Source organism: Scyliorhinus canicula, chromosome 11, assembly GCF_902713615.1.
Source record: "Scyliorhinus canicula chromosome 11, sScyCan1.1, whole genome shotgun sequence".
Taxonomy (NCBI): domain Eukaryota; kingdom Metazoa; phylum Chordata; class Chondrichthyes; order Carcharhiniformes; family Scyliorhinidae; genus Scyliorhinus; species Scyliorhinus canicula.
In genome coordinates, this window is record NC_052156.1 from 166,188,791 (window position 1) to 166,213,353 (window position 24,563).

The following is a 24,563-nucleotide window of genomic DNA, read 5'->3' on the forward strand; positions in this document are numbered from 1 at the left end:
TAATTGGATTAGTGCTGTTGTCTGACTTAAGCTGATTGACAGCAATATGGTGACGAAAATAAAAAGCGCAATGGTCGATTTATTATTATTCACTCTTTGTAAACATTTGTATTATTTTATGAGCCCTTCCATCTACAAATCCTTTCCCTGAAGGCATATTTGCTGCAATAATTGCACGAATCACACAACCATTCCATGAAAATAAAACCTGTGCCAGTATAAACAAACACAAGACAGCACATCGCTCGATGTCACAAAGCTTGTGTTAGAGGATGGCATGATGAGAGGAAAGGAGGAGAATCGTGGGCACTTCAACCTCGAAACGAAGAGGGCTGACAGAAGATTTGAATAGAAGTGTAGACGGGGATAATGAATAATATATCAAAAGTAAATCCAAAAACATGCAGAAGTGAAGAGGGCACTCACTGGGGCGCGTATGTTTGCCAAGTTGTATTAACTAAACGTTATTACAATTACACATTCCTTCCTTGAGGCTTTTCCCAGCCTGATTGATGCTCTGTAACTGCAAAACTGATCAAATAAGTCCTTTTATCGAGGGCTTCCATCTCACTAAGGAGGCTTCAGGCTAATCCACATCCAATACCTGCTCTGAAAACTCTGCTCACATTTTGATAGCTGTGACAAATTCCACCACACAAGTTGAGTCCTGCACACACCCGGACCTGTATCTGCGCAGACCCGGGCCTGGATCTGCGCAGACCCGGGCCTGGATCTGCGCAGACCCGGGCCTGGATCTGCGCAGACCCGGGCCTGGATCTGCACAGACTCAGACCTGTATCTGCGCAGACCCGGGCCTGTATCTGCACAGACCCGGACCTGGATCTGCACAGACTCAGACCTGTATCTGCACAGACCGGGATCTGCACAGACTCAGACCTGTATCTGCACAGACCGGGATCTGCACAGACCTGGACCTGGATCTGCACAGACCGGGATCTGCACAGACCTGGACCTGGATCTGCACAGACCGGGATCTGCACAGACCTGGACCTGGACAGACCCGGTCCTGGATCTGCACAGACCTGGATCTGCACAGACCTGGACCTGGATGTGGACTCACCTGGACTTGGGTCCGGATGTTGTGACGTTGCCTTTAAGCGCCGCCCCTTTAAGGGTCGCTGACGTCGCGCAGTTTCTGTTTGGCCGACAGTTTGAGCAGCGGGGCGGCGGCAGCGACGGTTAGAGCGGAGCCGGCAGCCGGGAACCGGGAGCGGGGCCGGTGAGTGAGTGAAACCGCACCGCGCTGCGGGCGGGGGAGAGCCGCGGGCGGGTCGGACCGGGCCCCGGACCTGAGCCCCCGGTACCCGGCTCAGTGAGAGGCCCGAGGCGGCGGCGGGGCCCCGGGGTCAGGGACCCCCCCCCCAAGGATGAAGGTCCCCCCCCCCCAGGATGAGGCCCCCCCCCCCCCAGGATGAGGCCCCCCCCCCCCCCCCAGGATGAGGGCCCCCCCCCAGGATGAGGCCCCCCCCCCCCCAGGATGAGGCCCCCCCCCCCCAGGATGAGGCCCCCCCCCCCAGGATGAGGCCCCCCCCCAGGATGAGGCCCCCCCCCCCCCAGGATGAGGCCCCCCCCCCCCCCAGGATGAGGCCCCCCCCCCCCCCAGGATGAGGCGCCCCCCCCCCCCAGGATGAGGCTCCCCCCCCCCCCAGTATGAGGGTCCCCCCCCCCCCCCAGGATGAGGGTCCCCCCCCCCCCCCAGGATGAGGGTCCCCCCCCCCCAGGATGAGGGTCCCCCCCCCCCAGGATGAGGGTCCCCCCCCCCCCAGGATGAGGGTCCCCCCCCCCCAGGATGAGGGTCCCCCCCCCCCAGGATGAGGGTCCCCCCCCCCCAGGATGAGGGCCCCCCCCCCCAGGATGAGGGCCCCCCCCCCCCAGGATGAGGGTCCCCCCCCCCCAGGATGAGGGTCCCCCCCCCCCAGGATGAGGGTCCCCCCCCCCCAGGATGAGGGTCCCCCCCCCCCAGGATGAGGGTCCCCCCCCCCCAGGATGAGGGTCCCCCCCCCCCAGGATGAGGGTCCCCCCCCCCCAGGATGAGGGTCCCCCCCCCCCAGGATGAGGGTCCCCCCCCCCCCAGGATGAGGGTCCCCCCCCCCCCAGGATGAGGGTCCCCCCCCCCCAGGATGAGGGTCCCCCCCCCCCAGGATGAGGGTCCCCCCCCCCCCAGGATGAGTGTCCCCCCCCCCAGGATGAGGGTCCCCCCCCCCAGGATGAGGGTCCCCCCCCCCCAGGATGAGGGTCCCCCCCCCCCAGGATGAGGGTCCCCCCCCCCCCCAGGATGAGGGTCCCCCCCCCCCCAGGATGAGGGTCCCCCCCCCCCAGGATGAGGGTCCCCCCCCCCCAGGATGAGGGTCCCCCCCCCCCCAGGATGAGGGTCCCCCCCCCCCCCAGGATGAGGGTCCCCCCCCCCCAGGATGAGGGTCCCCCCCCCCCCAGGATGAGGGTCCCCCCCCCCCCCCAGGATGAGGGTCCCCCCCCCCCAGGATGAGGGTCCCCCCCCCCCAGGATGAGGGTCCCCCCCCCCCCCAGGATGAGGGTCCCCCCCCCCCCCAGGATGAGGGTCCCCCCCCCCCAGGATGAGGGTCCCCCCCCCCCAGGATGAGGGTCCCCCCCCCCCCCCCAGGATGAGGGTCCCCCCCCCCCCCCCCAGGATGAGGGTCCCCCCCCCCCCCAGGATGAGGGTCCCCCCCCCCCCAGGATGAGGGTCCCCCCCCCCCCCAGGATGAGGGTCCCCCCCCCCCCCCAGGATGAGGGTCCCCCCCCCCCCCAGGATGAGGGTCCCCCCCCCCCCCCAGGATGAGGGTCCCCCCCCCCCCAGGATGAGGGTCCCCCCCCCCCCAGGATGAGGGTCCCCCCCCCCAGGATGAGGGTCCCCCCCCCCCCAGGATGAGGGTCCCCCCCCCCCAGGATGAGGGTCTCCCCCCCCCCAGGATGAGGGTCTCCCCCCCCCAGGATGAGGCCCCCCCCCCCCCCCCCAGGATGAGGCCCCCCCCCCCCCCCAGGATGAGGCCCCCCCCCCCCCCCCAGGATGAGGGTCCCCCCCCCCCCCCAGGAGGGGGGCCCCCCCCCCCCAGGATGAGGGCCCCCCCCCCCCAGGATGAGGGTCCCCCCCCCCCAGGATGAGGGTCCCCCCCCAGCTCCTCTTCCCATTTACCCTTCAGTTCCCCCACCGAGGCCTCGTCTACCTCCTGCATCACCCGGTATATGTCCGAAATCCTCCCTCCTCCAACCCACACCCCCGATGGAGGCCCCGTATCGGGGCCTCCATCGAGCCCCCCACTTCTCCCCTATGCCGTCTCCATTGCCCCCAAAATTTGAGGGTAGCCGCCACCACCGGGCTCGTGGTATACCTCGTTGGAGGGAGCGGCAACGGCGCCGTTACCAGCGCCTCCAGGCTCGTGCCCACACATGACGCCGCCTCCATCCTCTTCCATGCTGCCCCTTCCTCGTCCATTACCCACTTACGCACCATCGTTGCGTTGGCAGCCCAATAGTACCCACAGAGGTTGGGCAACGCCAGCCCCCCCTATCCCTGCCTCGTTCCAGGAACACTCTTCTCACCCTCGGAGTCCCATGTGCCCACACAAATCCCGTGATACTCCTGTTGACCCTCCTAAAAAAGGCCTTCGGGATAAGGATGGGGAGGCACTGGAACAGGAACAAAAACCTCGGGAGCACCGTCATCTTAACGGACTGCACCCTCCCCGCCAGTGACAGTGGTAACATATCCCACCTCTTAAACTCCTCCTCCATCTGCTCCACCAACCTTGTGAGGTTGAGCTTGTGCAGGGCACCCCAGCTCCCAGCCACCTGGACCCCTAGGTACCTAAAGCTCTTCCCTGCCTGCTTCAGTGGGAGCCTACCAATCCCCTCCTCTTGATCCCCCGGATGCACCACAAACAACTCACTCTTGCCCAGGTTCAACTTATACCCCGAGAAACCCCCGAATTCACTAAGAATCCTCATCACCTCCAGCATCCCCCCCACCGGGTCCGCCACATACAGTAACAGGTTGTCCTAATACAGCGACACTCGATGCTCCTCCCCACCCCGCACCAGGCCCCTCCAGTTCCCTGACTCCCTCAATGCCATGGCCAGGGGCTCAATCGCCAACGCGAAGAGCAAGGGGGACAGGGGGCACCCCTGTCTCGTGCCCCGGTACAGCCGAAAGTACTCCGACCTCCTCCTATTTGTGGCTACACTCGCCATCAGGGCCTCGTAGAGCAGCCTCACCCACCGGATAAACCCCTCCCCAAACCCAAACCTCTCCAACACCTCCCACTCAACCCTATCAAAGGCCTTCTCCGCATCCATTGCCTCCATTGCCACCACTATCTCCGCCTCCCCTTCCATGGCCGGCATCATAATGACATTGAGGAGCCTTCGCACGTTCGTATTCAACTGCCTTCCTTTCACAAACCCCGTCTGGTCCTCGTGAATGACCCTGGGCACGCAACCCTCTATTCTAGTGGCCAGGATCTTTGCCAGCAGCTTAGCGTCGGCGTTCAGCAGCGAAATCAGCCTATATGACCCGCACTGCAGAGGGTCCTTGTCCCGCTTCAGGATCAAGGAAATCAGCGCCTGTGACATAGTTGGGGGCAAAGCCCCTCCCTCGCCACGTTAAAGGTCCGGACCAACAGGGGGCCCAACAGGTCCAAATACCTTTTATAAAATTCCGCCGGCAACCCATCCGGCCCCGGCGCCTTCCCCGACTACATGCTCCCTATCCCTTTGACCACCTCCTCCAGCTCGATCGGAGCCCCCAGTCCCTCCACCTGCTCCTCCTCCACCCTCGGGAATTGCAGCTTGTCCAAGAAGCGCCCCATTCCACCCCCCTCCACCGGGGGCTCCGACCAGTACAGTTCCCCATAGACGTCTCTGAAGACCCCATTAACATCTACTCCCCTCCGCACCACCTTCCCAGCCTTATCCGTCACTCCCCCAATCTCTCTGGCCGCGTCCCGCTTTCGGAGCTGGTGTGCCAGCATCCTGCTCGCCTTCTCTCCGTATTCATACACCGCCCCCTATGCTTTCCTCCACTGAGCTTCCGCCTTTCTGGTAGTCAATAGATTGAATCTGACCTGAAGGCTACGCCTCTCCCCCGGCAATCCCTCCTCTGGAGCCTCCGCATACCTCCTATCCACCCGCACCATCTCCCCTATCAGTCTCTCCCTCTCCCTCTGCTCCCCCCTCTCGCTATGGGTTCGGATGGAGATCAATTCCCCTCTAGTCACCACCTTCAATGCCTCCCAGACCGTCCCCACTCGAACCTCCCCGTTGTCATTGGCCTCAAGGTACCTCTCGATACACCCCCGAACCCTCTCGGCCACCTCCTCATCTGCCAGCAGCCCCACCTCCAAGCGCCAGAGCGGACGTTGGTCCCTCTCTTCCCCCAGCCCGAGGTCCACCCAGTGCGGGGCATGATCTGAAATGGCAATGGCGGAGTATTCCACATCCTCCACCCTCGAAACCAACCCCCTGCTCAGGACAAAAAAAATCAATCCTCGAGTAGGTCTTATGTACGTGGGAGAAAAACGAGTATTCCAAGGCCCTTGGCCTCGCAAACCTCCAGGGGTCCACCCCCCCCCCCATCTGGTCCATAAATCCCCTCAGCACCTTAGCCGCCGCTGGCCTCCTACCTGTTTGGGACTTGGATCGATCCAATGGGGGATCCAGTACCATGTTGAAGTTCCCCCCCATGATCAGGGCCCCCACCTCCAGGTCCGGAATGCGGCCCAACATACGCCGCATAAACCCTGCATCGTCCCAATTTGGGCCGTAAACATTCACCAACACCACCCGCTCCCCCTGCAGCTTGCCACTCACCATCACATATCTCCCGCCACTGTCAGCCACCACATTTAATCCCTCAAACGACACCTTCTTCCCCACCAGGATCGCCACCCCCCTACTCTCATCCAGCCCTGAGTGAAATACTTGGCCCACCCATCCCTTCCTCAGCCGAACCTGGTCCACCACTCTCAGGTGTGTCTCCTGGAGCATGGCCACATCCGCCTTCAGCCCCTTCAGGTGCACAAATACCCGGGCCCGTTTGACTGGCCCATTCAGCCCCCTCACATTCCAGGTTATCAGCCAGATCAGAGGGCTCCCTGCCCCCCTCCCCTGCCGATTAGCCATACCCCATCCCTTGCCCATCCCCGGCCAGCGTCCCCCGCTCTGCCAGTTTCCCACGGCGGCAACTCTTCCCCCCCCCCCCCCCCCCCCCCCCCTCCAGCACCCCTGCGTCCTCCAGCTCCTTCCTGACCGTTTCAGCAGCAACCCAGTACACACCCCCCCCCCCCCCCCCCCCCCAAGGCTAGGACCCCTCCTAGCCGTGCCCCTCCCTGCATAGCACTCCTGTGAGCCAGCTAACCTGCTGACCCCGGCGACTCCCGCCCTACCTCCGGCTCCTCCCCACATGGGACTACCCCTCCTCCATCGTGCCCGTCAACGGGTCCTCCCCCCCCCCCCCCCCCCCCCCCCCCCCTTTCCGCGGGAAAAGAAAACAGCCAGCAACAACCCGCGCTTCTCGGCCCCGACCCCGCCCCCACCATCTCCCAACGCGGTAAACCCGCAGAAAGCCCGGGCTTTCGCCCTGCCCGGCCCCGCCTCCTCCAGGGCTATGCCCATTGTCAGTCCCCCCCACCAGCTCCCCGAACTCCCCGTTTACCCCTCTGCCTGAACCCGTCCACTCGACCCCTGCAGAAAAACCCATATAGAAAAGACAAATCAACATCACCCCACCCACCCTAAGGCCAACCCACATCTTGCATTAAACCAAGCAAATACAAATACAGTATTATACAGCATCCCCCATCTTAGACCCTCAGTTTGAGTCCAATTTCTCGGCCTGCACAAAGGCCCACGCCTCCTCCGGGGACTCAAAATAATGGTGCCGATCCTTATAGGTGACCCACAGACGCGCCGGCTGCAACATGCCGAACTTCACACTCCGTCTATGGAGCATCGCCTTCGTCCGGTTAAACCCGGCCCTCCGCCTCGCCACCTCCGCACTCCAGTCCTGGAAGATCCTCACCTCCGTGTTCTCCCACTTGCTGCTCTGCTCCTTCTTGGCCCACCGGAGCACACACTCACGATCCACGAACTGATGAAACCGCACCAACACCGCCCGCGGCGGCTCGTTCGCCTTGGGCCTCCTAGCCAGAATTCTGTGGGCCCCCTCCAACTCCAGGGACCCCTGGAAGGACCCAGCCCCCATCAGCGAGTTTAACATAGTCACCACATAGGCCGCCATGTCCGACCCCTCCAGCCCCTCCGTGAGGCCCAGGATCCGCAAATTCTTCCTCCTCGACCGGTTATCCAGCTCCTCGAACCGCTCCTGCCATCTTTTATGGAGCGCCTCGTGCATCTCCACCTTCCCCGCCACGGCCACGGCCTCATCCTCCCTTTCGGAGGCCTGCTGCTGCAGCTCCCGGATCGCAGCCCCCTGGGCTGTCTGGGTCTACATCAGCTCCCTGTTGGTTACCTTCAGGGACACCAGCAGCTCCAACTTCAGCTCCTGGAAGCAGCGCAGCAGAGCCGCCTGCTGCTCCTGAACCCACTGCCTCCAGTCCCCCGGGCCTCCACCGGCCGCCATTTTGTTTTCCTTCCCCCGCTTTTTTGGGGGTGCTTTCTCCGGTTTTCTCCTTACCCCACTCCTGGTCCGGACCATAGGACCGTTGGGGTTGACTCCTGACCTCTTCCCACGTCGGGATTTGCCGCCACAGCTCCGTTGGGGGCCCTGAAAAGAGCCCCAAAGTCCGTTCTCAGCGGGAGCTGCCGAATGTGCGGCTTAGCTCCTCATTGCCGCCACCGGAAGTCTCGCTTACTCACAAAGATGACGACAGCACAAAGGAACCGGCTGAACTCTGCACCTGATGTGCGCATTGCCCTCTCCTCCTGTGAACCCGATTGGAGTCTGATTTATGAGGACCAAATTGGCTCACCTGTTGCAAAAAGGTTTATGGCGAATGGCTTGGGTCATGAAGGTCAGCTGGCATGGGCCCCAAAGGTCAGCTGGTTGGTAAAAGTGGGTCTGGGGGTGGAGGGGGGAGGGAGAGAAAGAGTTTGCAAAACACTGCAATACGTGGAGCCTGCTGTGTCGTCGTCACCCCCCCCCCCCCCCCCCCCCCCCCCAGGTTCAGGCAGCAGTGCTGTGCTGGTTTATTGTAATCAATGTATTGAGCTCACCATGTGAGATTTATTCTGTAAGCCTCGTGTTGGCTGGTTGTGCTGATTTCCCTTTATGGTCATTGACTGGTGAAGTGAGAAATGTGTTTTTGAGTTTGTTGAAGCACCTTTCTCTTGGCTCACTCAGCTGTGTTGGTTTCTGTTGCTGCCGCTGGCATGTGATACAATACTGAGTGTAAAAACCACACGGCAGATCTGGCAGCTTCTGTGAAAGCGAGAAACAGCCTTTTGACAAGAACCTTTCGTTATACCGGCTTTTTTTAACCTTTTGCTCAAATTTTTAACATACTTTGTTTTACCGGGGTAATTTGTGGTAGAATAGTACTTTTCAGGTCCAAATGTGACGGTCTTTGGTTCAGCAAACCGCTTCACACTGCTACCAGATAGTGGGCTGCACCTGCTAGTTTCCACTAACCGGGTTCTGCCTACCAACTGGGTTCTGCCTATCACCCGATTGAGCAACATCGTGTATGAATTTCAGTGCCAGGGCGATGCAGGTACTTAGGTCGTACATCTGTACTGTTAGATGTGATTGGGCAGCATTTGCTGAATAATCCCAAATGCGCCTGCAGTTACACTAACAATCTATTTACAGTTCATAACGTGGCTCATTGATACTTGGTGGAAGTGACGTACATACATATGTAGGGATCTGTTCCCCTCAGCAACAAAAAATGTTCATGCTGTGCTCCTTTTTGAATTACCCGGGAGTTTGGAAGGCCAGGAGTTCCCTGCTGTTTTTTCCATGGCAATGTATTGGCAGATCAATTTGCCAAACAATCTCTCTGTAGTATAGAGTGTGACCATTTATAATTTGGTATTCTTGTTATTCCTGTATCTGTCGTGATGAGTGCAAGGTAAAAAACTTTGTCAACATGTCTCTCTTTTCAGTAGTTTTTTTTTCTCTGCCTTCGGGTGCTACCAGATTAGTGGCACTAACAGCAACAGTTGCGGTGGGAACTGCTTTGCAATCTGCTAACCACTTACAGATATTCTACTTTCCGTGGCGCTATTAGTCTGAGAAAATGTTAGAGGCAAATTATTCCAGTTTGCCTATACGTTGATTTTTGTATACCAGCCTGTTTAACGCTAGGTTCTGTTTGTAATGCATGCCGCTCTCTGAAAAATGTTTTTTTTTAAATAAACAATTTTATTGAGGTAGTTTTTGGCTTTATAAACAGTTACAGACATCATCAGAAAGAAAGCAAAAAAGGCAAAAGTGTGCAAACATCCACGTACTTTCAATACTTCCATCGTAACATATTGCACAAGCCCGCTCCCCTCCCACCGGTACTACCCGCTGAAAAATGTTTTTTGGCAAGTTTTCGGACTGTGGAAGCATTAGATACCATGTTGAAGTTCATCCATTTGGGAACAAATGAGAGAAAAATAGCTCCTTTACAGTGAGAGTTGTAGGTTGGAGTACTACTTTAGATTTTTACACAAAAGGTTTGCATTTATTTTACCCTGACTCCATCTTCTTTATTCAGCTGAGATTTTACTGTGCTACCTTGTGAGATATAAGCCTTCTATTTTACTCTTCTGACTCTGTTAGGACTGGCTAGAAGCCAAGCTGACAAATCCACTTTCAGCTTTCAAAGTCCCATAATAAAATGACGGTTCCACACCCAGACAGAGCAAGGTACATCAGAACTTTCAGCACAGTGTACAGTTTTACTTGGAGCTGGTGTACTTGGTCCCTGCCTTTGGCCCTCCGGACACGGCGTGCATGGCCAGTTCCCCGGGCAGCAGCAGCAGACGTGCAGTGGGCTGGATCTCCAGGGAGCTGATGGTGCTGCGCTTGTGGTAATGTGCCAGGTTGGAAACCTATCTGTGATGTGCTCGAAGATGACGTTGATGAACAAGTTCATGATGCCTATGGCCTTGGGAGGAGATGCCAGTGTCAGAATGAACCTGCTTCGTCACTTTGTATGTGGAGATGGAGTGACTCCTCGACTTCCTCCTCTTGTCGCCCTTGGTTGCTATCTTCTTCTGGGCTTTCTTGGTGCCCTTCTTGGTTGGAGCAAACTGCAGACACATTGAAGGTGAAGCTGATAGTGGGTAATGCTGGCTGTCAGCTGCACTTTCAATTGAAGAAGACAATTTATGTAAATGGTTAAAACATTGTATGAGTACACAGTGCACTGTTGTAAATGGTTAAAACATTGTGTGAGTACATGTACACTGTTGGAAAAATAAAGTTCACCCTGAAAGCTGCAAAACCTGAGACACCAAGAAAATAGCAGGTTCATTTATTGAAAATAGTTGATCTTAATAATGGCATTGAGAGAGCTGTAGTTGCTGTTGGTTGTTGTGGTTTGGGGACGGGGCGGGGGTGAAGATTCCTACCCCAATTTTGCTATTCACTTGTTGCTGGATGGGGAGGAAAGCATGACTCTGGCTGTGATGACCCCTGTAGTTGAATAACCTCCTAGCTCTTCTTAATGCTCCTATTTTGGAAGTGCCTGACAACTTTGGAACCATATTCGAGGAGATAATGTCTTTAGGAAGAGAGGAGAACAAGCTTTTTACATGGAAATGTGAACATACCTTTTTAGGATGGAAATCTGAACATTTTGTGCTGAGCGTTCTTTGGCTCTGTTTGCTATCTCTTGTTGTCCATTGCTTTAATTCTGTAATGTTCTATTTCTCTTTTTCATTCTATTCTACTTATTTCCAGACACTCGCTTTGTTTCTCTGCTCCCTTGGGTTATGACTTTGTATCCCTCCTCTCATTGTAGTTCCTCTTGGTTTTGAAGTGAATTATAGTACACATGCATGTCACCATCCATGGGATGTTAAAGAACTAAATCAATCTAAAGCAATGCAATGTACTTCAGATTTTACGTTTTAAAATAGATGCCTACCTAAAAACATTTATTTCCCTGATCAGAGGAATGTCAGTACTTGATAATAGAAAGTAACTACTTATTAAGTCACAGTTTCACAAATTGTCAATTACACCTTGAATACTGACCTGTTGTAAATCACTACCTGTTGAAAATTGTGAAATGCAAACACCACAGTTTTGTAATTGTTCCATACTGAATTAAAAATCTGCAAATACTACACCGATGGAAGTGTTTACATGTGCAATTTTATTTTGTTTCTCTATTTAAATGCATTAGATTTCTTTTTAAAGATCAGTTATTTTTATGGAAGTATGTCTATGAAATGTTTTCTACATTACAGCACTGACCGTATTTCAAAAAGCGTGCCATTGGCTGTAAAGCGCTGTATAAATGCAAGTCTTTTCATTATTTTGCACAGTGGAGTGTAAACAAATATGTTGGAAAAACGTGAGTTAGTAGGATAGTTTGTTTATTTTGTTGAAACTAAAGTTGCTGCATGATGCACCATCGATTGCACGTGAGGCGAGTGATTTACCAATGTTAGGCTTTAATTAACTAGAACACAGCCTGGCGATCGTCTACAGTGGAAAGGGACGATCGTCAGGCTTCTGAGCATTTATACCTCGTTGATAGAGGCGTGGTTAACTCAGCCTCTCGGCCAATCGGTCGAAAGGCACATGACCGACCAGGGCCAATGGTAAGCCGACGTTCTGGCCCAATGGCAGACGAGTATGCAGATCATATCATCACACTGCAAATAAGTTGATAATTTTAGTTCTATATCTGGCATTTTGATTAATGCAAGTAGGAGAGCAAAGCAGTAAATACTATGTTGAATAATGAAGGACTTGTGCAATCAAAGCCCTCACTCGTTTTCTGTAGCATTGTGGCACTAGACTAACCTGGACATTTCATTGTGTACTTGCACTGCGGTGTGGATTGGTTTGATCCTGCCTTTTTGCATATGTCAATCTGTACAGGAATTATCCCCACTGCTAAATTTGTGAGGCCCTTTGGTCACTTAGATGGCCCAAGTTGGGTAGAACGGAGGCACAGTGATGATCACTGCTGCCTCACGGCGCCAGGGACCCAGGTCCAATTCCGGCCTTGGATCCCTGTCTGTGTGGAGTTTGTGCGTTCACCCCGTGTCTGCGTGGGTTTCCGCCGGGTGCTGCGGTTTCCTCCCACAATCCAAAGATGTGCAGATTAGGTGGATCGACTGCTAAATTACCCCTTAGTGTCTTAGTGTCTAGGGATGTGCAGGTTAGGTTATGGGGTTACTGGGATGGCGGGGACTGGGCATTGGTAGAATTAGCATTCGAAGAGTCGGTGCAGACTCAATGGGCCGAAGGGTCTCCTTTTGTATTATAGGAATTCTATGAAGTTGGACTGCATACCCAATCTATAGTGTCGTTACCCCCCCCCCCCCCCCCCTGCCATTTACCTGGAAGCTGCTGAGTAGCCTGAAATTGAAGTCTGCGGAGTGTGTTGATCAATTTCCATTGATTTCAGACCTCAAGGTTTAAGTACATGCTAATTAGGATGATTGGTTCTGGATTTGAATAGTCAGTTACAATTTTTGTGCATGTGTATTGAAAACTTTGTATGTTTCAGATACCCAACAACTGTGGAATTAGTGATAGATGTTGTTGGTCTTCTCCATCTCCCTGTAACCAAGATGTAATTTACGGGTTTAAAGTACAACAGTAACTTGTTACTGAGCTGAATCATCAAATGTGTTTCATTTGTGAGATGGTGGATTTTTCTGCTGCTTTTTCTTTGTTGAAAGGTAACAACAGAGGGGGGTCCCAATCAGCCCATGTGATCTGAACCTTGCAGAATATTACCTGTATAATCTTCCCATTACAGCATCTGTTTGTAATGGCACATGCTACCATTGGTGTAGCGTTAAAGTTAGGTATTATAAATTGGATGTGGATGTTTGATTCTGTAGTGAGACATGTTTTGAAATGCTAACTCAGCATCTGAATGGTTTATTGTAAATTCAACCCCAAGTGATTACAATTTTGCCAGTGACTAGGCGCAGGGACATTTTGAGAAAAATTGGTAAATTTGAAAAGTAGCACAAAAGAAAATTGGAAAAAGCCATTGAAGAGTAAAGGGACAGGAGGGTGTCTTGGCAGGTACACATCCAACTTCAAACTATAATCTTCACTATCTAAAAATAACTTCCTAAATTTTTCTCATTAGCTATTTTATAGAATTATTTTATCTGCTCAATTATTAAGCAGGGTTATTATTGTAATTAGTACAGAAATATCCAGAACGTTTGATTAAACTCTAGTTGTGTCAGTTTAATTTAGATATTTACGATTTGCTGTTGAAGCCAGCTTGCAAAGCACCTTGACCCAATAGTACAGCACAGGTTGTCATCCAGCACATGCTGTGCTGCACAGTACTTGGGAAGAAAAAAACATCAAAATAATACTTGCATTTATATATTGCTAGGATTACAGCTAATTAAGTATTTTAGAAGTGCAGTCACTTGACTGCAATGTGGCAGCCAGTTTGTACACAATAAGCATTTACCAACAGCAATGTGATAATGACTGGATAGAGGGTATTCTGATTTTGTGATGTCGATTTGAGGGATAGATATTATCCAGGACATTGGAGAGAACTTCCTTGCTCCTCTTCAAAATAGCAGCATGGGATCTTGTAAGAGAGAGCAAAGAAGGCCTTGGTTTAATGTCTTGTCCAAAAGAAATTGTGCTTCCAACAGTGCAGCACTCCCTCAGTAGAGTGTCAGCACAGATCTTGTGCTTCAGTTTCTGCTGTGATGCTTAAACACAACCTTTTGAGTCCAGCAAGAGTGCTACCAATTGAATACAGCTGATACTAGAAGCATTGAATGAGCTGATAGATTATGGTCTGAACCAGTGGCTTTTACTAATTTAAAATATGCAACAGAGTAGAGCTTAGTATGCTTCTCATTGTTTATTTAATGGGATATTTAATTATCCAGTTTTACAGGAGGAGTTCATTTAGTCCTGTTGTACCGCCTCCCTGAAAGAGAAATCCTTTATGTTGCCCTGCCCGTGCTGTGGCTGTGGCAACCCTGTACATTCCAGTTATGAGCTGCTGTGTAAATGGGTGACCAGATTTCAATCGAGGGAAAGGAAACCACAGCCTTCCGGAAGATCTTAGCCGTGAAATATTGATTGCTTTGCATCCCCCATCTTCAGATAGCAAAGGAAACAAGATGTAAACATTTAGAAATGAAAAAAATCTTTAAAGCCGAATTATTTAACTTCCGCTTAATTCCTTTTGACATTTCTTCTGTTTGTGGGTTAACCATGTATAAAGTACTGAGGAAACGGACAGCATACTGATGGCAGTAAAATCCAGTCATTTACAATTCACTACCATTGAAGAATCATCCTGGACTGATGAATCAGTGTCATGATTTAGAATCATAGTGTCATTGTGCTTTTTACTCTATTTCTGTTCAGTATATAAACTCATTTTAGGGCCATGAGGTAATTCTATTGATTTGGTCCCTTTTTACTTTTAACCCATCTTCCTGGAGCTTTGAGAGTGTCAGTTCTATGTTTGTTCCAACTTTCTTTCTATCACGTTGCTTACCAGGAATCTGCCTCACTCTTCTCCCATGGGTATGTGTTGGAAGGTTTTACATTGATACTTAACCTGTTTGGCGGTGTTAGGAATAGATCTTCCTTGTCGATCAAGTCCTGGAGTGGGGCCTGGAGCTTCTGGCTTCGAGGAAGGGAAGTTATCCACTGCACCACAAGACCTCCCAGAGAGGAGCTTCGTGAACCAAAGATCACAGAGAAGCCCTGCTGATTTGTGGTTTTTAAGCTGGTTCTTTGAGTCATTGCGATGTGTTCAAAGTCAAAGATGTAATCAAAAAATAACAAGCTGACATTTAATGAGACCATAAGATGTAGGAGCAGAAGTAGGCCACTCAGCCCATCGAGTCTGCTCTGCCATTTAATGAGCACATGGCTGATCTGATACAATCCTCAACTCAATTTTCCTGCTTCATCCCTTGATTGTCTTAATGATTGAAAATATGTCTGTTTCGGCCTTGAACATACTTAATGCCCCAGCCCCTACAGCTCTCTGCGGTAACTAATTCCACAGATTCACTACCCTCTTGAGAGAAGAAATTCCTCCTCATCTCTGTCTGAAATGGGTGACTCCCCTCACTCTGAGATTCTGCCCTCTGGCCCTGGACTCTCCCACAAGAGGAAACAACCTCTCAGCAGCTACCCTATCAAACCCTCTGAGAATCCGATATGCCTCAATAAAGTCACCTCTCATTCTTCTATACGCCAATGAGTACAGGCCTAACCTACTTAACTTTACTTCTTCATGAGAAAATCCCCTCCATACCCAGGATTGACCTACTGAACCTTCACTAGACTGCCTCCATTGCCAGTATATCTTTCCTTCGATAAGGGGATCAAAACATTCACCGTATTCCAGGTGCGGTCTACCTAGTGCTTTGTATCATTTTAGCAGTGCTTCCTTCTGTTTATACTCCATTCCCTTTGAAACAAAGGCCGACATTCCATTTGTCTTCCCTATTAACTGCTGAACTTGCATGCTAGCTTTTTGTGATTTATGCATGAGGACCCTGGAAGTCTGTAGAGGGATTTGGATAGGTTAAGTGAATGGGCTAGGGTCTGGCGGATGGAACACAATGTTGGCAAATGTGAGGTTATCCATTTTGGTAGGAATAACAGCAAAACGGATTATTATTTAAATGATAAAATATTAAAACATGCTGCTGTGCAGAGGGACCTGGGTGTCCTAGTGCAGGAACAACAGGTGATTAAGAAGGCAAATGGAGTTTTGTCCTTCATTGCTAGAAGGATGGAGTTTAAGACTAGGGAGGTTATCCTGCAATTGTATAAGGTGTTAGTGAGGCCACACCTGGAGTATTGTGTTCATTTTTGGTCTCCTTACCTGAGAAAGGATGTACTGGCGCTGGAGGGTGTGCAGAGGAGATTCACGAGGTTAATCCCAGAGCTGAAGGGGTTGGATTACGAGGAGAGGTTGAGTAGACTGGGACTGTACTCGTTGGAATTTAGAAGGATGCGTGGGGGATCTTGTAGAAACATAAATTATGAAGGGAATGGATAGAATAGATGCGGGCAGGCTGTTTCCACTGGCTGGTGAAAGCATAAACTAGGGGGCAGAGCTTCAAAATAAGGGGAAGTAGATTTAGGACTGCGCTTAGGTGGAACTTCTTCACCCAAAGGGTTGTGAATCTATGGAATTCCCTGCCCAGTGAAGCAGTTGAGGCTCCTTGATTAAATGTTTTCAAGATAAAGATAGTTTTTTTGAAAAATAAAGGAATAAAGGGTTATGGTGTTTGGGCGGGAAAGTGAAGCCGAGGCCACAAAAGATCAGCCATGATCTCCTTGAATGGCGGAGCAGGCGCGAAGGGCCAGATGGCCTACTCCTGCTCCTAGTTCTTATGTTCTTATGCAGTCTTTCTCGATTTACATAGTATTCAGCTCCTTTATTCATCCTACCAAGGTGCACAACTTCACATTTTCCTACATTATATTCCATCTGCCACATTTTTGCACACTCCCCTAGCCTGCCTATATCCTTCTGTAGACTGTCATCCTCACCACCTAGTCTTGTCATCTGCAAACTTGGCAATAGTACATTCACTTCCCTTGTCCAAGTCGTTAATATATATTGTGAATAATTGTGGCCCCAGTTCAGATCCTTGTGGGACTTTACTAGTTACAGGTTGCCATTCTGAAAATGTTCCTCTTATCCTAACTCTCTCTCTTCTAGCTAATCCTCCATCCATGCTGATATACAACCCCCAATACCATGGGGTCTTAAATAGCCTTTGATGTGGTACCTTATCAAATGCTTTTCGAAGATCCAGGTATATCGCATACTTAATCTATCCTGATCATTACCGCCTCAAAGAATACTAATAAGTTTGGTGGGCATGATTTCCCTTTCAGAAAGCCACTCTGAATCTGCTTGATTATATTCTGCATTTCTAAATGCTCTGCTATTACATCCTTTATAATGGACTCTTAACAGTTTTCCCCAATGACAGAAGTTAAGCTAACTGGCCTATAGTTACTTGTTTCTTGTCTCCCTCCTTTTTGAATAAGGGTGTTACATTGGCAGTCTTCCAATAGAACATACAGTGCAGAAGGAGGCCATTCGGCCCATCAAGTCTGCACCGACCCTCTTATACTCACTTCCACCCTATCCCCGTAACCCAATAACCCCCCCTAACCTTTTGGACACTAAGGGGCAATTTAGCATGGCCAATCCATCTAACCTGCATGTCTTTGGACTGTGGGAGGAAACCGGAGCACCCGGAGGAAACCCACGCAGTCACGTGGAGAATGTGTAGACTCCGCACAGACAGTGACCCAGTGGGGAATCGAACCTGGGGCCCTGGCGCTGTGAAGCCACAGTGTTAGTCACTTGTGCTACCGTGCTGCCCTAATCCTCTGTCCCAATCCTCTGGGACTTTTCTAGAATTTAAGGATTTTTGGAAGATTACTACCGGTGTTATTTCTGTTACTTTTAATATCCTAGGATGCAATCCATCTGGTCCAGGGGACTTATCGACCATTGGCCCCATTAGTTTCCCTAGTACTCTCTCCTCAGTGAGTGTTTTTGTATTTATTCTTACCCTCCCCTTCTGCCCCTTGATTATTTACTTTTGGAATGTCATTAGTGTCTTCCAATGTGAATACTGACACAAAGTATTTGTTCTCTGGGAAGCATTTACCACCTCATGGCTTAGCAGACTATAATTAGGCGTTGGGAACTGTATTTACGTTACTCACATTGGTTTTTGTAAGGTTGGCACTTGTAGTGACAGGAGAATGTGTCACATTTTGACATTTATCCAGGTTGTGCAGCTCAGTTGCAGACTCCATGCATGAATAAATGGGGGATTTGATGAGTTTAAGTCTAGTTAAGCAGGTTGTTCATGATCATTCATCTTTTTTGGTGTCCTATTGGACATTCTTGGTGTGTTCCAAGTAGCTCTGAAGCATCCTAGCACATTTTGGAAATATAACATCTGTCCTTCCCAATTTTTTGATTGTTTGGTGTTGATTTTTTGATGTTGGTGCCAAGAGTGGGTTCAACGGATGCTGGCTTTCGCCTGGAGATGTTGGTACCAAGGGCGGGTTGAATGGATGCTAGCTTTCGCCTGGACCCATTACAACAGGAATCCATTGGGAAGAGGTCAGGAAAGGAGGAGAGTTTTCCTGTTGCTCTGACTAATGTGGGAGAGCAATGTGACAATCAGATGCTCATTCAATTCATTGTTAGTAATGGTATCTTGCTGCTGCTGAACTCTTTGCACTTTGGTTTAATGCACCTTATTTGAGATATTTCCCTCTTATTGTAATGAGATGCTGTACAAATGCAAATCTTTCTGTTTCTTTTTTTGACTGGGACAGAAAGGCAAGGAAATGCTGCTGAAGCTCTCCATTTCCACATTGATAGAACCTGGATGTGGTGTGTGTCAGTACCACAAGACACAGGAACAGGAGTACACCAAATGGCCCATCGAGCCTGCTGCGCCATTTAGTATGGTCACGGCTGATCATGGGCTACGGTCACGGCTGATCATGGGCTATGGTCACAGCTGATCATGGGCTACAATTCCACTTTCCTGCCTGCTCCCAATATTTCTTGATTTCATGCGACCAAAAGTCTGTCTATCTCGGCCTTAAATAGAGTCAGTGATGAGCATTCACAACCCTCTAGGGTAGAAAGTTCCAAAACTTCACAACCGCTCAGTCCTTGGGTAGTACAGTGGTTAGCACTATGGCTTCACAGCACCAGGGTCCTGGATCCGATTCCTGAATTGGGTCAGTGTGTGTGGAGTCTACATGTTCTCCCCGTGTCTGCTTGGGTTTCCTCCGGCTGCTCCAGTTTCCTCCCACAAGTCCCAAAAGACATGCTGTTAGGTGAATTGGACATTCTGAATTCTCCCTGTGTGTACCCGAACAGGCACCAGAATGTGACGACTAGAGAATGTACACCGTAACTTCTTTGCAGTGTTAATGTAAGCCTACTTGTGACAATAAGGATTATTATTATTAAATTATCCACTCCTTAGACTGTGTTGCCATGTTCGAGATTCCCCAGCCAGCGGAAACAACCTCGTGTCAAGCCTCTACAGAATCTTGTGTATTTCAATCAGACCATTTCATTCTTCAAAACTTCAGAGAATATAGGGCCAATTTACTCAGCCTCTCATTATAGGACAGCCCTCCTGGGGCTGGTTTAGCTCACTCAGCTAAATCGCTGGCTTTTAAAGCAGACCAAGCAGGCCAGTAGCACGGTTCGATTCCCGTACCAGCCTCCCCGGACAGGCGCCGGAATGTGGCGACTAGGGGCTTTTCACAGTAACTTCATTGAAGCCTACGCGTGACAATAAGCGATTTTCATTTCATTTGAATATGTCAATGTGAATAGCTGCTCGACCTGTGTAATGACATTGCTGCTGCTCGTTACCAGAGTTGGACTGGTCGTCTTTCAGAATCAAAGTAACCTTTGACAAAGGCGAAATGCACGCCACACAGGTGATTGGATTCTTGTGGACAGCTTCCTTAGGTCCGTGGCGAGTGTTGTTGCTTTGAGCTAACCTTAAACTCCTGGCCAATAGAATAGCATTGCATTATATTGAAACTCATTCAGGTTAGTTTGTAATTTGTGTTGAAGGAAATAATGTACAGGATTTCGAGTTGCATTCCAAGAATCCTGAAGTAGGTACTATGAATTTGAAGAATGCAAAATGAGCTTTTTAAATGAAGAAATGGCGTTTGGAGGTGAACTTTCCCTCACAATCAGACAATGTACGCTTCAGGTTTTATCTTTCAGCAGCTTTTATTTTCAGCTTGGAGTCCCTGGACCCGCTGGGTTCTGGGAGAGGATCCTGTGGATGTTGAGGTCACTGGAGTTTTGAATATTCCTGTGTTTGTTGAATGAGAGCACAAATTTCAGTAACTCTACACTGAACGTTTTATCTTCTGCAGCAAGAGCTTTGTTTTGTATAGTTGATATCATCAGAGTTAAGGACAGAGGGTCCTCATGAGTATGTTGGTATTTGGAGAGAAACCCTCGCATGTGTGGAAGTTCCTGTCCTGCAGTAAACAAATAGACTTTGGAGTAAAGCATCTGTCTTTGAATTGGGATGTGGGGAGGGGAAAATTAACACTTTTAACTTTAAAAAAAAAAAAAAAATTTGCTCACATCACTGTGGAAATTCAAGTTTGTTACAAGTCTAGCAGAGAATTTTTCTGACTTATGAACTTAGCAATTACATGGAGGGGCTATTAACAATTTCCGAGTAATATTCTGCATCAAGATATTGATCAATTTTATAACACCTAGAGAGAAGCAGGAGGAGGCCATTCAGCCCTTCGAGTCTGCTCTGCCATTCATCATGATTGTGGCTGATCATCAAATTCAATTGTCTGTTCCTGCCAATGCACTCTTTTCCCCCCCCCCCCCCCCCCCCCCTGTATCCTTTGATCACTTTTGTCCCAAGTCCTATATTTAACTACTTCTTGAAAACATACATCTACTTTCTATGGTAATGAATTCTTAGGCTCACCACTCTCTGGGTGAAGAAATTTCTCCTCATCTCACCTCATCCCGTATCCTCAGAATGTGACCCTGGTTCTGCACAACCCCACCATCAGAAACATCCTTCCTGCATCTACCATGTCTAATCCTGTTAGAGTTTATAGGTTTCTATGAGATTCCCATCTTATTCTTCTGAACTTTGATGAATAAAATCCTAACGGACTCTATCTCTCTTTTATATGACAGTCCCGCCATCCCAGGAATCAGTCTGGTAAACCTTGGCCGCACTGCCTCTAGAGTAAGAACATCCTTCCTCATATAAGACGACCAAAACTGCCCACACTATTCCAGGGGTGACCTCACCAAGGCTCTGTATAACTACAGCAAGACATCCCTGCTCTCAAATCCTCTCCCAATGAAGGCCAAAATGCCATTTGCCGCCTTTACTGCCTGTTGTACCTGCATGCTTACCTTCAGTGACTGGTGTACAAGGACACCAGGGTCTCGTTGCACATTCCCCTCTCTCAATTTCTAGCCATTTGGATAATAATCTGCCTTCCTGTTTTTGCTACCAGAGAAGGCAGCTTTAACCAATTATAGTGCTCATTGATCTTTGTGTAATCCAATGTTTTTGGGAGTTGAAATAAAACCAGAAAATGCTGGAGGTGCTCAACAGATCTGGCAGAAAGGTCATAGACTTTGAAACTCTGTTTTCTCTCCTATGAAACTGCCGGATCTTCTGAATATTTCCATACTTTCTATTTTTATTTCAAATTTTCAACATTTGCAGTATTTTGCTTTGAGTTGATCTGCTAGAGTATAGTTTCTGAAACAAAATCTGAGCTCTGATGCTATTCGTGTAGCTCAGGGGTGGGCAAACTTTTCCGTGCAAGGGCCACATTCAGAAATTCACAATTTTAAAGGGCCGCATAGTATATTAAGTAAAATAATTACTTCACCCGGTTATGATTCTGGGCGCCTCATGTAGAACATAGAACATAGAACAGTACAGCACAGAACGGGCCCTTCGGCCCTCGATGTTGTGCCGAGCAATGATCACCCTACTCAAGTCAACGTATCCACCCTATACCAGTAAGTAACCCAACAGCCCCCCCCCCCCCCCCCCCCCCCCCCCATTAACCTTAAAAAACATTTTACATTTTTTTAATTTTTTTTTAAATGACTTGGTGGGCCGCATAAAAACCTTGCGGCCCGCGGGCCGTAGTTTGCCCACCCCTGGTGTAGCTGTTCATTTTAGAATGGGTTTCATTGTGGAGAAAATTAGATATAGAAGTTTGTTTGCCTGCTGTTGCCATTAATAAGGAAATGTACTGCATAGTGCTAAGTATATTTGAAGAACTTAATTTTAGTTACATTAAACCATTAAGTTAAATGGAGAAACATAGCCTGGTAGTGGCATGTGTTGGGGGGGCTGTTGCTTCGTACAAAGGAAACCTTTCTTGTCACAAGGCAAAGCAAATCAAAAGAGCAGTAGGGGCACAAGTTCATTCTGACTCACTCATTTATTTTTTTATTTCAGAATCATTCACCATGAAAAACAAGTGGAAGTAGTCAGCAGCTGAAGTGCATTCCGTTCGATGCCTCCACAAATGAATATATTTTCCATAATGTACTCAGGATAACTTGTTTAAAGAGAGCACAAGCAAGATTTTGGTCTGCATGAACGTGTACCATCTAAAATCGCAATGGATGAATATGCCACAAGGACTTATGGCACTAGCGTGCAAGACAACAGGCCCTTGTTTGGAGAGACATCAGCAAGGGTAAGGACATCTAGAAGACCATAGTTCACTGTGATCTCCAATTTTAAAGATTCAAAGACGAGTTTAAAGATGCATTTGGTTACAGGTATTATCGTTTCAAATTTGGTTTTTCACTGAAGCTCCAAGCAATTTGAAATGTATCTTGTTTATTGCTCTGCTTTAAGGTTTTGGTTTGAAATTGATGCATTATTTCGTGTAAATCAATGTGGGAATGAACGTGGAAAGGCAACAGATACCTGGAGTAATGCTGTGCACTGCTAGCCCATCACAGATGACTATTTTAGTTAGATTACGCTCCCTGGAGGCTGGTACGTTAGTTAATCGTATGTTCGTGTTCACATTTTGAATTTTCAGAACTAGGCGTGGTGACATTTTAATTTCTGTTTAATGTAACTGAAGTTTACAAACCTAATTTCATAACGCTTATCCAATGAACTATCAAGGGAGTACTGAGGAATTTTGAGGGTGTTGAATGGTAAACTGCATATTCAAAGCAACGTGTTTTTTAGATTGTGTCTCATGTTATAAAAGAATTGGCAAGAAAGAATGACTCTTACCATCAAATATAATTATTCACAAACATCTTTGAAAATATATTTGTATTTAGAACCTTAGTTTAAATAGGAAAACAAGCAGGAAAATTGGATTATATTAGTTCTGACGTGGAGCTTGTTGCAGCAAAAGGTAGAGTGAACCATCATCTGTGCTGAAAGTTTATTGGTTCCAACAGCACCAGTTCTTAAATGCACACTATTCATTTATTGTTAGTCCATTTTATGTTTGCTTTATTTAATTTTATGTTGTCTCTGCTTTTTGAAATCAATTTTTGTTACATTGCATGTTTTCCTGTTCTGTGCGTAGTAGGTGAAAAAAATACTTCTCTCTTCAAAATAGAATTAAATTCCGTGCTTGTTTTACCAAATGAAATTGTAGCAGTAGCTTACTGTTTTTTAAAATATTTTTATTCTAGGCTTTTTACACATACACACAAATATCAGAGGACCCAAACATCAGCCTGAACTGCAGGAGCTTATTGTTAACAGTAGCTTACTCCTGATATTATTTGTAATGTCACTTTCTGCTCTTGATACACAAGCACGCTGAGGAAGATTTCATTTCCCTGTTTACAGCAAGATTATAAATATAAAGAACTAATTTACACTCTAGCTATAAATACCATGCAGAGGAATTCTTCCCAGTTAGTCTGAAATGGTATACAGGCCAGCACCAAGAATTTGGTGTCAGGTCGAGAAGATAAGTAAATGGGTGTACATCCTTTAATATGCAAAATCTTGATGGTGTTTTCATAGAATCATAGAGTTAGAGTCCAGAAGGGGGCCATTCGGCCCATCGAGCCTGCACCGGCCCTTGGAAAGAGCACCCCATTTAAGCCTACACCCTTTCCCGGTAATCCAGTAACCCCACCCAACCTTTTTTTTTGGGGACACTTAAGGGCAGTTTAGCATGGCCAATCAACCCAACCACACCTTTGGACTGTGGGAGGAAGCTGGAGCACCCGGAGGAAACCCACGCAGACACTGGGAGAACGTGCAGACTCCGCACAGACAGTGACCCAAGTTGGGAATCGAACCTGGGACCCTGGAGCTGTGAAGCAACCGTGCTAACCACTGCGCTACCATGCCGCCCACTTTCTTTAATGTGGCTGATGAGTTTTTAAAACACTATAGCCTTGGTGTAGGGTCAAAATCAAAGAAGATGCATATTGAAAGTAATGTAAATTGCTCAAATGTTGATCTCACTGTTTACATGATGCAAGAAAAGTCAGAGGGATGAAAGGACAGTTAGTTCATCCTCCTGTGCTGCCAAAGCTGTATTTTGCATAACACAAATGTATTTACCTCTATTCTGCTTGGGAGAAGGCTATGATTAATCAAATAAAGTTTTGTTTCCCAGTTTCTACAAATTGTTTTTCACCAATTTCCATTTGACTTGTGTAGCCTTGGTTCATTTTCAAATAAAGCTGGATTATTTAATATATTCTTTCTAATATATTTTGGTGAGGATCTTCTATTAGCTTTCTGGACTGTTCAAGCTTTGCAAATCCTCTCTCATTGTTTATCTTTACACAGGATAGGGCAGCACGGTGGCGCAGTGATTAGCATTGCAGTCTCAC

The 24,563-nt window shown here is 48.9% G+C and overlaps 1 protein-coding gene across 1 annotated transcript in view; it reads left to right on the forward strand.

Annotated features, from left to right (window-relative positions):
* The first annotated feature begins 1,109 nt into the window (after positions 1–1,109).
* tmem243b (transmembrane protein 243, mitochondrial b) overlaps positions 1,110–24,563 on the forward strand; it is a 36,733-nt gene continuing 13,279 nt past the window's right edge. Inside the window, exons 1-2 of the mRNA XM_038811970.1 lie at positions 1,110–1,240; positions 22,186–22,429. Coding sequence (XP_038667898.1) covers positions 22,352–22,429 — 78 coding nt within the window. The 5' untranslated portion in view covers positions 1,110–1,240; positions 22,186–22,351. The remainder of the gene's footprint in view (positions 1,241–22,185; positions 22,430–24,563) is intronic.